We start from the raw sequence: 12,606 nt of genomic DNA, 5'->3' as shown, positions 1-12,606 counted from the left end.
GTTAGTTTGTATGTCTGAACCTGTGTCAGGCAACAAACTGATTTATTTGGGAAGTCAAACCATGATGTGAGCCCAAGGTTTAAAGTTGATTTGTTAGTCCTAACTACGGTATTGCATATTGTCTGAATCTGCAATCATGATTTAATCTTGGTTTGTTTCAGTAGCTCCGAGCATGCAGGGTTTTCACACAGAGAGAGGAAAGCCTAGTTCATGGGAGGTAAGGGGAAGGGGTGGGACCCCAACAAAACCACAAAATGGTAAAACAAGCCATGATTTGATTATTGTATTGTTCCAGTGTGGGTTTGTTACATAAACCTTAGTTAAAATAAACTGTGGTTCTGCATAATGTCTGAATCTGCCAGCTGGTATAGAAGATTTTCCAGATTGGAACACTTCCAAGTTAAATTAGAGAGTTCACATATCTATGTGTGAAAAGATGTTATCTTCGGTGTGCACCAGATATATCTATCTGGAATTAAAGTATGTACTTCTCATGGGGGTCTGCTTGTTTCGAAGCAACACTTTTAGAAAAATACTTGTGAGGAAAAATATTAGCTATGATGACCGACATCCTTTAGGTGGCTTAGTGTTAATTTTGGAGATTTGCTTTGAAAGAAAGACTCTACATATGCATATGCATGAGCTGAAAAACCAATATAACTTTATAACGTGACTATGCATTTCAAAATGCACATGAGCATATATATGCAAATATTAATCACATTAGAAAGTCTCACCCATAACCTTAAAAGCAGTAGCTTTAAGGTCTATGCTTTGTGATGTTAGATCCCTCCTATTTTGTCATACAAGGAACCCAATTCTATGGCCATGGAACATAATTGCAATCTGCCAAAGCTATCAGAATCATAAAATAGCTTAAAGGAAGCCAGATGGTTTCAGTAAAAAGGAAAAATAAAAAGACATCTGCTCTATGTATGGCCAACCACCACATTTGACAACAACCTAGATGTTGCAGATGACAAAGAGTTTTCTAAAACTCCTTATCTGAAAACAACACCGTTGAAAGTTAAAACAAAAGGAAAAAAGAACATAGGAAATGCTTTTGGAAGAACACTAATGCTAACTTTAGGGTAAAGACAGTGTGAGAATTGCAAATTAAATTGGAAAAAAATATAGGTACATTCAAATTTTACTGTTCTGTTCCAGAGGGTGACTGTCAACACTAGATCTTGAAATTTTCACGAGTGAAATTTTGACTGGTTGCCAGTACCAAAAAATGGTTGACCTTGTCAAACATTGTGCCTGAAACAGAATGGTATTTGTCCATCTACAGATCTAGAAGCTGCATTTCCCCCATTTCTTTTTATTAAATAAATGTTACAATTACAAAAAGCAAAGCCACCAAAATCATTGTGTAAATATCCACAGAGAAGCAATACCAACAGAAAATCACATAAAACAATAACTCTCCAAAGCAGAGAAAATAGTCGAGGTGGCTCCAGTTATTTGCGGGGGTTCTGTTCTTACCTATTAGGTGCAAATACAGAAACTGTGAATAATGAAACCTTACCCCTATGGGAATCTAGGAGTTAGATTCCTTAGGCTAAAAGAAGGATCAAAAAAGCAGAAATAAAGGGAATAAGGCACAGTACCTTATAGAGATGTGCACGAAATTGATTTTGCGTTGCGTTTCGAGCTTAAAATGAAATGCAAACTGCTAAAAACGTTTCATCAAAACAGTGGCCAAGCTGGCTGTTTTGATGAAACAAACTTGAAATGTTTTGAGTGTTTTGAGCTCCATTTTGGACAGCTTTTCCTCCCAGGGAGAGCTGGTCTACCAATTGGTGTTGGTGGGTAGAACAGGCCTCTGCTTTGGACTTAGTGGCTCTATGGTAAGTCCGGGGCGGAAGCTTGGTCTACTCACCAACCCCAATTGGTAGATGTTCTCTCTGGAAAAAACAGCTGTCCAAAATGGTGCTCGAGATACTCTAAGAGTTTCAACTAAAAATGGGGTCATTTTGTTTTGAGCTCGAAAGAGGTCGTTTATTTTAAGGGCTTTTTGTTTTGAGTTTGGAACACTTAAAACAGCCCAATTTGAGCTCGAAACATTTCAAGCTCGAAACATTTTGCACATTTTGCACATTCCTAGCACCCTGCTCTCCAGGACGCCAGTTCTCCGGCAAGGCCTCCCCAAACCTTCCACAATTTTGTGATTTTTTTTTTGCCAAAAATCTCAGGGAAATTGTTTTTTAAAAAGCCACAAAATGGCCCCATGCTGCAAAAGAGTGGCCGGAAATGACAATGGAAGTTATTCTCGGCCACACAAGAACCATGGATAGGTGGATTTTGCCTATTTCAAAGCTCTAATAAAGAAATTGGGTCTCTTAGACCCAACCGCAGATCCGTGAATCTGTGACTTGCGAGACTGTGGATAATGAGAGCCACCTGTATACAACTTTTCAAGAAAGAGCCAACATGCACAGTTCTTGATTCATTTTTTCCTCCCAATTTCCCCCCATATATACAGGTGAAACTTGAAAAATTAGAATATCGTGCAAAAGTTCATTAATTTCAGTAATGCAAATTAAAAGGTGAAACTGATATATGAGATAGACGCATTACATGCAAAGCGAGATAAGTCAAGCCTTAATTTGTTATCATTGTGATGATCATGGCGTACAGCTCATGAGAACCCCAAATCCACAATCCACAAAAATTAGAATATTACATGAAACCAATAAAACAAGGATTGTAAATAGAACAATATCGGACCTCTGAAAAGTATAAGCATGCATATGTATTCAGTACTTGGTTTGGGCCCCTTTTGCAGCAATTACTGCCTCAATGTGGCGTGGCATGGATGCTATCAGCCTGTGGCACTGCTGAGGTGTTATGGAAGACCAGGATGCTTCAATAGTGGCCTTCAGCTCTTCTGCATTGTTTGGTCTCATGTCTCTCATCCTTCTCTTGGCAATGCCCCATAGATTCTCTATGGGGTTCAGGTCAGGCGAGTTTGCTGGCCAATCAAGCACAGTAATCCCATGGTCATGGAACCAGGTTTTGGTACTTTTGGCAGTGTGGGCAGGTGCCAAGTCCTGCTGGAAAATGAAGTCAGCATCCCCATACAGCTCGTCTGCGGAAGGAAGCATGAAGTGCTCCAAAATCTCCTGATAGACGGCTGCGTTGACCCTGGACTTAATGAAGCACAGTGGACCAACACCAGCAGATGACATGGCTCCCCAAATCAACACAGACTGTGGAAACTTCACACTGGACTTCAAGCATCTTGCATTTTGTGCCTCTCCATTCTTCCTCCAGACTCTGGGTCCTTGGTTTCCAAATGAGATGCAAAAGTTGCTCTCATCAGAAAAGAGGACTTTGGACCTCTGAGCAACAGACCAGTTCTTTTTTTCTTGAGCCCAGGTAAGACGCTTCTGACGTTGTTTGTTGTTCAGGAGCGGCTTGACAAGAGGAATACGACATTTGAAGCCCATGTCCAGGATCCGTCTGTGTGTGGTGGCTCTTGATGCACTAACTCCAGCCTCAGTCCACTCCTTGTGAAAGTCCCCAACACTTTTGAATGGCCTTTTCCTGACAATCCTCTCCAGGCTGCGGTCATCCCTGCTGCTTGTGTACCTTTTTCTTCCACACTTTTCCCTTCCACATAACTTTCTATTACTGTGCTTTAATACAGCACTTTGGGAACATCCAACTTCTTTTGCAACTACCTTTTGAGGCTTTCCCTTCTTATGGAGGGTGTCAATGATGGTTTTCTGCACAACTGTCAAGTCAGCAGTCTTTCCCATGATTGTGATTCCTAATGAACCAGACTGAGAGACCATTTAAAGGCTCAGGAACACTTTACAGGTGTTATGGATTGATTAGCTGATTGGAGTGGGACACCTGGAGCCTAGACTGTTGAACCTTTTCACATTATTCTAATTTTCTGGGATTGTGGATTTGGGGTTCTCATGAGCTGTACCATGACCATCACAATTATAACAAATGAAGGCTTGACTTATCTCGCTTTGCATGTAATACGTCTATCTCATATATCAGTTTCACCTTTTAATTTGCATTACTGAAATTAATGAACTTTTGCACGATATTCTAATTTTTTGAGTTTCACCTGTACATACAGATATTTAAACACCCATATACATGCAGGCGCACATACCTATCCCAAGTACTATATTCAGATACACCCACATATACTGAAGTTGAATTTTCTACTGATGTCTAATCAGTAGTGGGCATTATCTTATGACAATGAGACTTAATATATGAACAAATTTAAAATGTAAAAAATAAATGTGCAGCCATATCACCACTAAGTCATGTTGAGTAGGGCAGAACTCATAAGCATAGTCCTACAATAGGAATTGGAAATTCCGTATGATATAGCTTAAGGAGTTGTGTATGTAGGTGTAGTTCAGCGAACCAAAGAAATTACAGTACAACTGATGGAAAACTAGTGTGATGGCGGTGACTGGGTGATCAAGGTAGTTAGAATATTTGCTTCACACAAATGTGGACATCCACTGATCCACCAAATAATAATAATCTTTTCCTGTGCTTACTGACATAGCATAAAAATAGATCTAGGGCCACTTTGTACTGTTTCAAGAGACTAGTTGTGACTAACACTATATCACTACGAAACTGAGATAGATAGATAGATAGATAGATAGATAGATAGATAGATAGATAGATAGATAGATAGATAGACAGATAGAGCGAGCGAGCTTATTACGGTCATACTATGACACTGATTTTTATTCTTATTTTTAAAGAACTGAAAAATATGTCCAGGGTTGGAAGAACAGCCCTGCTGGATCAGGCACAAGACACATATAGTCCAGCATCCTGTTTCACACGGTGGCCCACCAGATGCCACTGGGAGCCTGGAGTTGAGGGCATGCCCTCTCTCCTGCTGTGACTTCCCTGCAACCAGTACTCAGAGGCATCCTGCCTCTGAGGCTGGAGGTGGCCTATAGCCCTCCGACTAGTAGCTGTTGATAGACCTCTCCTCCATGAAGTTATCCAAACCCCTCTTAAAGCCATCCAGGTTGTTTGCTGTCACCACATCCTGTGGCAGAGAGTTCCACAAGTGGATCACACGTTGTGTGAAAAAGTACTTCCGTTTGTTGGTCCTAGACCTCCTGGCAATCAATTTCATGGGATGACCCCTGGTTCTAGTGTTATGTGAGAGGGAGAAAAATTTCTCTCTATCCACTTTCTCCACACCATGCACAGACCTTGATAGACCTCTATCAAGTCTCCCCACAGTAATCTTTTTCTAAACTAAATAGCCCCAGATGTTGTAGTCTTGCCTCATAAGAAAGGTGCTCTAGGCCCCTGATCATCTTGGCTGCCCTCTCCTGCACCTTTTACAGTTGTACAATGTCCTTCTTTAGATGTGGTGGCCAGAATTGTACACAGTACTTCAAGTGTGGCCGCACCATAGTTTTGTATAAGGGCATTATAATATTAGTTTTATTTTCAATCCCCTTCCTGATGATCCCTAGCATGGAATTGGCCTTTTCAGCTGCCGTACATTGAGTCAACATTTTTAATGATGCAACCCCAAGATCCTTCTCCTGTTCAGTCACCGACAGCTCAGATCCCATCAGTGTATACTTGGTTGAAGTTTTTCGGAACACATTAATTTCCCCTTTTAAAAATAAGGACACTAATAAGAGAAATGCCAGCTGCATAAGACAACTTCATTACAGTCTGACCGTTTTATGACCGTTTCAGGGCCAAACTACACATTATGCTGGAAAATCCTTGGATGATATCCCATGATTTTCTGTGCTGTGAAATGCAACACACTCAAACTCTTTTTCTTTCTCTGTTCCAATTTGTTTATTTATTTTTACATTTTATATCCCACTCTTCCTCCAAGGAGCCCAGAGCAGTGTACTACATACTTAGGTTTCTCCTCACTACAACCCTGTGAAGTACGTTAGGCTGAGAGAGAAGTGACTGGCCCAGAGTCACCCAGCTATTATCGTGGCTGAATGGGGATTTGAACTCGGGTCTCCCCAGTCCTAATCCAGCACTCTAGCCACTACACCACGCTGGCTCACGCTGGTTCAGAGCAGTGGTGATTTGGAAAATAACCCTTTCCAGCTGCTCAGTTTTCCAAATCAAAACCCTCCCCACCAACAGCAGTTGGCACTGAGGAGGGAAAATTCAAGTATCTATATTCTATTTCCTTCCAGCTCAAAAAACATCCTGGAGGATGCTTCATCCCCACTTCCTCTGGCACTGTTGCTGGAAGTAAATTAGCAGCTTCCTGAAGCTGCATTATTTATAATAACCATCAGGAGATCAATCATGGCCCTCCCAGTGTAACATGCATTTTGGTTTTCAGAATATCGTGAGATCATTTCTGACTGACCTAAGAAGTTAACACTGGTGCATTAATCTCTGATAAATGCAGGAGCTTCATGAACAAGAGGGACGTCTGGGGCAGGTTAGAAGGTCAGAAATTAAAGACTGACTGGCAGTTTAGAGTAAATTAACATCCAATGCTCATGTCAAAACTGAGGAAATTTAAAATCTAAATTTTAACATTTGATTTTGGGGGAAAACTGCATTTTTGCACATTTTAATTTAATATTTGGATTAGTTTTAAATAAACCTATCTAGCTCTAACTGGACAATAACTCTGAGAATACAGACCTTCCTGCCTAGGGTAAAAGAGAATAACCCTATGTACACTTACTTAGGAGTAAGCTCCACTGAACACAGTGGGGTTTACTTCGGAGTAGATACATATACCACTGCACTGCATGCTCCTTTGCACACTAAAAAGAGCAATATAAACAATAAAATCTAGAAGGTGAAGGAAAGGAAGAGAAGAAAGTATCTTCTTCTGTTCAGTAACACTGATACTATTGGGCAGGAGCTTAGGAAGCTTGCTGGCGGTTCCCTTTAGTATTAAATGTGCGCCCAAACTACACCCCCCCGCATCAATGTCAGACCATGGTCACTACTGGGACGGGGCCATTCAGCCATGCTACAGTCTCCTCAGTCAACGGTTCGTTGAATCTCTGGCTGGGAGCTCCTTTCTCTGCCTCTTCCACTAAACATGGTATGACTCTTCAGAGAACCCAGTGAATCTCACAGTTCAAAACTTGCTTTCATTAAAAGGCCCAAAAGATCAAATTATCAGCTGTTTGGATGATACACTATATTCTATATACTCAGATACACACTGCATGAAATATTGATAGCATATACAGAAAGAGCTACAGCTGTCACCAGAATCTTATTATTTTTTTCTTTCAGTGTTGCATGCTTAATTAACATCTTCATAAGCTTCTACTTCTTTCTGTGCTACTGTGCACAGATGTATTTATATTTTTTGAAGTTTCTATTCCAAATTTGTTAAGAGATTTTGAAGGAAATTGGTCCATTTAAATGGGAGGTTGCTATGGTAATTGTTACTGTGGAAAACCAGAATGCAAAATCCTACGCTTTTAGGTGGGTTTAACCAGAGTTCAGGCCCAGACACATTTAGTTACTGGCTTAAATTACAGTTTTGCCATCAAGGCATCCCCCCACCACCCAGTATTGAAAGATGAGTTCCACTCTAGTTGGTGTAATGGCCTCTATGATAAACTGGGTAGATATGGACTTTCACCACAGCTTATGAGATCATCTGGCATTCCATGTGTGTGTGTATGTCTGTGTGTCCCCGCCTATCAACTTCACAACGCCTGGACCAGTATGAACCAAATTGGGTACAGTTGTAGGAACACAAAGGGACACCTCAATGGCGTAGCTGGTGATGATGTCATCCACCACAATTCAAGTTGGCTGATGCATAAACCTTTGAGGCGCAATTGGGCTAACTTGTGAACCATCCAACCAATTCAAACCAAATTTGCTCCAGCTGTAGGGAAACATAGGGATGCCCTAATGGCATGGTTTGTGATGATGTCTTCTAGTCCAATTCAAAATGGCAGCCACGTGAACCTCTGAGGCACAAGCAGGCTAATTTGTAGACTAACCAATTTGAACCAAATTTGGTACAGTTGCAATGAGTGTATGATGTCATCAACGGCATCAGCCTGTGATGATGTCATCCATCCTGATTCAAAATGGCAGACACATTAACCTTTGAGGCACAAGTGGGCTAACTTGTGAACCACCTAACCGATTTGAACCAATTTTGCTACAGCTGTAGGGGCAGATGGGGAAACCTCAATGGCACAGTTTGTGATTATGTCATCTACCCCAAACCAAGATGGCAGATGTGTGAATGTTTAAGGTGTAATTGTGCTAACTTGTGAACTGTCTAGCCGATTTGAACCAAATTTGCTACAGCTGTAGGGACACATAGGGATGCCTAAATGGCATGGTGTGTGATGATGCCATCCACTCCAATTCAAGATGCAGCCATGTGAACATCTGAGGCACAAGAGGCTAATTTGTGGACCATTTAATCAATTTGAACCAAATTAGGTACAGTTGCAGTGAGTGACACACAGGGACACCTCAATGGCATAGCCGGTGATGGTCATCCACCCTGATTCAAGATGGCCAACGCGTAAACTTTTGAGGTGCAAGTGGGCTAACTTGTGAACTGTCCAACTGATTAGAACCAAATTTGCTAAAGTAGTAGCAAATTGAGGTAGGAAACCTCAGTGCTGTAGTTTGTGATGATGTGAACCACCCCGATCAAAGATGGTGGACGTGGGAATTTTTTAGGCACAAATGCACTAACTTGATGACTGTCTAACTGATTTGGACGAAATTTGGTACAGTTGTAGTGAGTGATACACAGGGTTACCTCAATGGTGTAATGTCATCATCCACCCCGATCCAAGATGGTGGACGTGTGAACATTTGAGGTACAAAAGATCTAGCTTGTGGACCTCAATTTGAACCCAATTTAGTCCAGTTGTAGAGACAGAGAAAGGAAAGTAGGCTGATTAGTTCTTACTAGAACAACTTGTTTTTAATACTGTCTATTTTACAGAGATATTTGCATTGCTATGATTGAACCACTAATAAATAATATGCCAGGCAGGATCAGACGAGCATCATGTTGCTTTCCTTCTGGCAGACCAGCATGCACCAATCACAGCTGGGGCAGTAAGATTTTGTGCCATTGCCTTCTTCAAACAAGGAGACACCCTACCCTTTTTCAGCAATGCATTTATAATATTAATCAGGCCACCTCCAACAATCTCCCTGTTAGACAGAAGCAGCCAGGTCCGGCAAGGATCCAAAGTACAAGTAGTAGGCCACACCGCCCCAAGCAGCTTGCCCACATCCTCAGGAGTCACAGATTGAAACTGATCCAATCTAATACTGCAAGAGGGATTGCTGGACACCTCCTTCATAAACCCTGCAAAAGCAGTAGAGTCCAAGTCAGCCCAAATACAGGAGATTTTGTCCACAAAGAACCCATATTGAGCCAGACATGCTATTTTTATTCTGTTCCTACAAGTTTCACAACTTACAGTATGTATGAATGAAAATTACTGGTTCCCTATTTATCTGTGTGCAAAACGTTGTTGATGATAAACTTGTCTTCCGCTAGGTATGTATGAACACTGAACATAGGAAGCTGTCATATACTGAGTCAGACCACTGGTCTATCTAGCTCAGTATTGTCTTCACAGACTGGCAGCGGCTTCTCCAAGGTTGCAGGCAGGAATCTCTCTCAGCCTTATCTTGGGGAAGCCAGGGAGGGAACTTGAAACCTTCTGCTCTTCCCAGAGCGGCTCCATCCCCGAGGGGAATATCTTATAGTGCTCACATTTCTAGTCCCAATACATATGCAACCAGGGTGGACCCTGCTTAGCTATGAGGATAAGTCATGCTTGCTACCACAAGACCAGTTCTCCTCTGCTCAACCTGATTCTCTTTGCATGTCACTGTAATGTCATAATGGAGTTGTTTCCATTCCATTACTTGAGCTCTCAGAGAAAAAACAGGTTTGGGCTTTTCTTGCTGGTCCCCTTTATTCACAGCTGCCAGAGAGCCACTGCCTCCCCCACCAAATGCACAAACAGGGCTTCCCCAGATTCCCCACTGCTAGCTATAAAATCAGCCCCATGGAACTCTGTCTGCCACATGGAGCAATACATGTCATATGTGTTTGTAGGATTCTAGGGTATACTAAACATGGAAAACGCATATATTGCTGTTTACCTTCTGGTCAATGTATTTGTTTTCTTCAATTGCCAGCCTTTTAGAATGGTCACATGAGGAAGAAGACGCTGATGGAAGCCTTCTCAATAAACAAGTTGTGTCCTGTTGCTGCCGATCAATAAACTGCTTCATAAAGCTTTCCCTAGTAATTAAAAATGGAGGACATTAAGGTAAAACACTTTCCCTTATTTTTCAAAGGAAAATTAAACTTATAGAATAAGTAACCAAAATAATCCTATGTAGTCTTTGTTTGTCTTGTATTATAATTGCTCACTGCTAGAACAAAAATAAAGTTAAAACTCGAAGCCACACAGCACACATTATTCAAAACAGATTTGGATTTAATCACCAAAGTAGCATTAAAATAGGATGTAGCTAAACTACATTCTAAGATAAATAATTCCCCCTTTAATCATGTTTTCCTTTAAATATATACCATTTATTTTACATTTGAGTTTGCAACATGATTAATTCCTAGCTAAAAGCAAAACAAGTACTGATAGAACCTATATGGGGGGAAAATCCTTTTTCTGAAATACAAAATGCTTTCTGTGGGAGTTCAAACAACATCTGTTCATAAAAAAAACCTCAAACTTGACTTTGAGGGATATTTTTGGTAACTATACTGTCATAAACCATACTTTGATATTTAATTTTTCTGTTTGTTGCAGCCACTTAACTGTCTATATTTTATGTCCAGTAGAATACAAAAAGAACAAACTAGAATTAGTTATTCTTGAATATTCTGTGTGACTCCATCACTTGTGGCCCAGTGCTATGCATGTTTACTTGGAAGTAAGTCCCGCTGTGTTTTACCCATGTGTTCACTCCCAGGAAAGTGTACATAGGATTGCAGCCACACACTGCATCTTTACTCAGGAGCCTCACTAAACTCAATGGAACTTACTCCCACGTATGTGTACATGCAGCTTAAATTTCCTGAAGGTAATGCATTGTATTAAATTTCTGTTAGCTTATTATTAAACCATGTACATAAGAACACACAGTAGGAAGCTGCCATATACCGAGTCAGACCATAGGTCCATCTCGCTCAGTATTGTCTACCCAGACTGGCAGCGGCTTCTCCAAGGTTGCAGGCAGGAATCTCTCTCAGCCCTGTCTTGGAGATGCCTGGGAAGAAACTTGGAGCCTAGATGCTCTTCCCAGAGCAGCTCCATCCCCTGAGGGGAATATCTTACAGCGCTCACACTTCTAGTCTCCCTTTTGTATGCAACCAGGGTGGATCCTGCTTAGCTTAAGGGGACAAGTCATGCTTGCTACCACAAGACTAGGTTACATTTATGTTTATCCAGCATGTTATATAAAACAGAACACTGAAGCTATAGTTTGCTTAGCAGCCAAAGATCAAAAGCAGTAACTCAAATTCTAAATGTGGAATAGAAAGAAAAATTCAAATAAACATTTTCATATTGTCCAGCAATTACTATAACATTTAGCAACATATTCTTCAGAGGAGATACCGTGCTCTATCTTTCAAGTTAAATTTAAGGCATTCCCCCCCATCAAAAACAAGACATAAGTATAGTCAGCAGACATGAGGCTTTCTCACAGCAAATGCTAACTGGGCAAAGAGGCACTTTTTACCGTGGTGATTCTCTTTATTTAGCAGGGGGAGAGTAACTGGCCCTATCCACCCCCAGCACAGTATCTCCAGTGACTGTTGCTGGTATCTATCTTGTGTTTCTTTTTAGATTGTGAGCCCTTTGGGAGCAGGGATCCATATTATTTATTTATTATTTCTCTGTGTAAACCACCCTGAGCCATTTTTGGAAGGGCAGTATAGAAATTGAATTAATAATGATGATGATGATGATGATGATGATGCAGCATAACGAGTGAGGAAAGCACACAAAAGATTGTGTGGAGACAGCCAAAATGGTATACTCTCTTCTGGGCTAAGGATAGGTTAAAGAAATCCAGTGCATTGGGAGGAGAAGAATGCCACACAGAATCAGAAGCACATTGGAAAAGATAATCTTAACCAAAAATTGAATCTATCTTGAAATGCTCTATTTACTTAGCATGCAAGCATAGCTGAAAAAGTTTACTACCTTATTTTGGGGACTGTAAAATCTGAAGGGAGCTTGGAAATTTTTACCATTTGGGGTCTATTGGGGAATTTTTCAAAGATCCTTAGACGTAACGGGAGCTTTTCCTTGGTATCCGCATTTGCTTCACTTTGTTTCAACTGTAAATAAAATACATACATACATAAAATAAGCAAGGAAGTGGTTTTCGCTTTTTCCTGAGGTCAATGAACAGCAAAAGCAATCAGTTGAAGAAACACAAGATGGCAGCAAAGAACTGCAGATAATACCTATGTTGTGCAGACACTGATTTCTTAGAACTACAGGCACAAATGGAGCTATAGCAGTTCATTTCTTAAAATACTTAAAATGCAAATAATGTTATAGTAAATATTTGTATTCCCTTTGTGGTTCCCCCCAC

General features: G+C 40.8%; 1 protein-coding gene across 10 annotated transcripts in view; it reads right to left on the bottom strand.

Moving 5' to 3' along the window:
- NALCN (sodium leak channel, non-selective) overlaps window positions 1–12,606 on the bottom strand; it is a 378,362-nt gene that overhangs the window by 70,210 nt on the left and 295,546 nt on the right. For all 10 annotated transcript variants that reach the window (XM_053305984.1, XM_053305985.1, XM_053305986.1 and 7 more), the window contains 2 exons: window positions 12,210–12,346; window positions 10,138–10,279 (listed from right to left, as the gene is read on the bottom strand). In XM_053305984.1, the coding sequence (XP_053161959.1) occupies window positions 10,138–10,279; window positions 12,210–12,346 (279 nt within the window). The remainder of the gene's footprint in view (window positions 1–10,137; window positions 10,280–12,209; window positions 12,347–12,606) is intronic.

The sequence above is a fragment of the Hemicordylus capensis genome, chromosome 3 (assembly GCF_027244095.1).
Source record: "Hemicordylus capensis ecotype Gifberg chromosome 3, rHemCap1.1.pri, whole genome shotgun sequence".
NCBI lineage: Eukaryota > Metazoa > Chordata > Lepidosauria > Squamata > Cordylidae > Hemicordylus > Hemicordylus capensis.
This window is presented reverse-complemented; position numbering and strand designations above follow the sequence as displayed.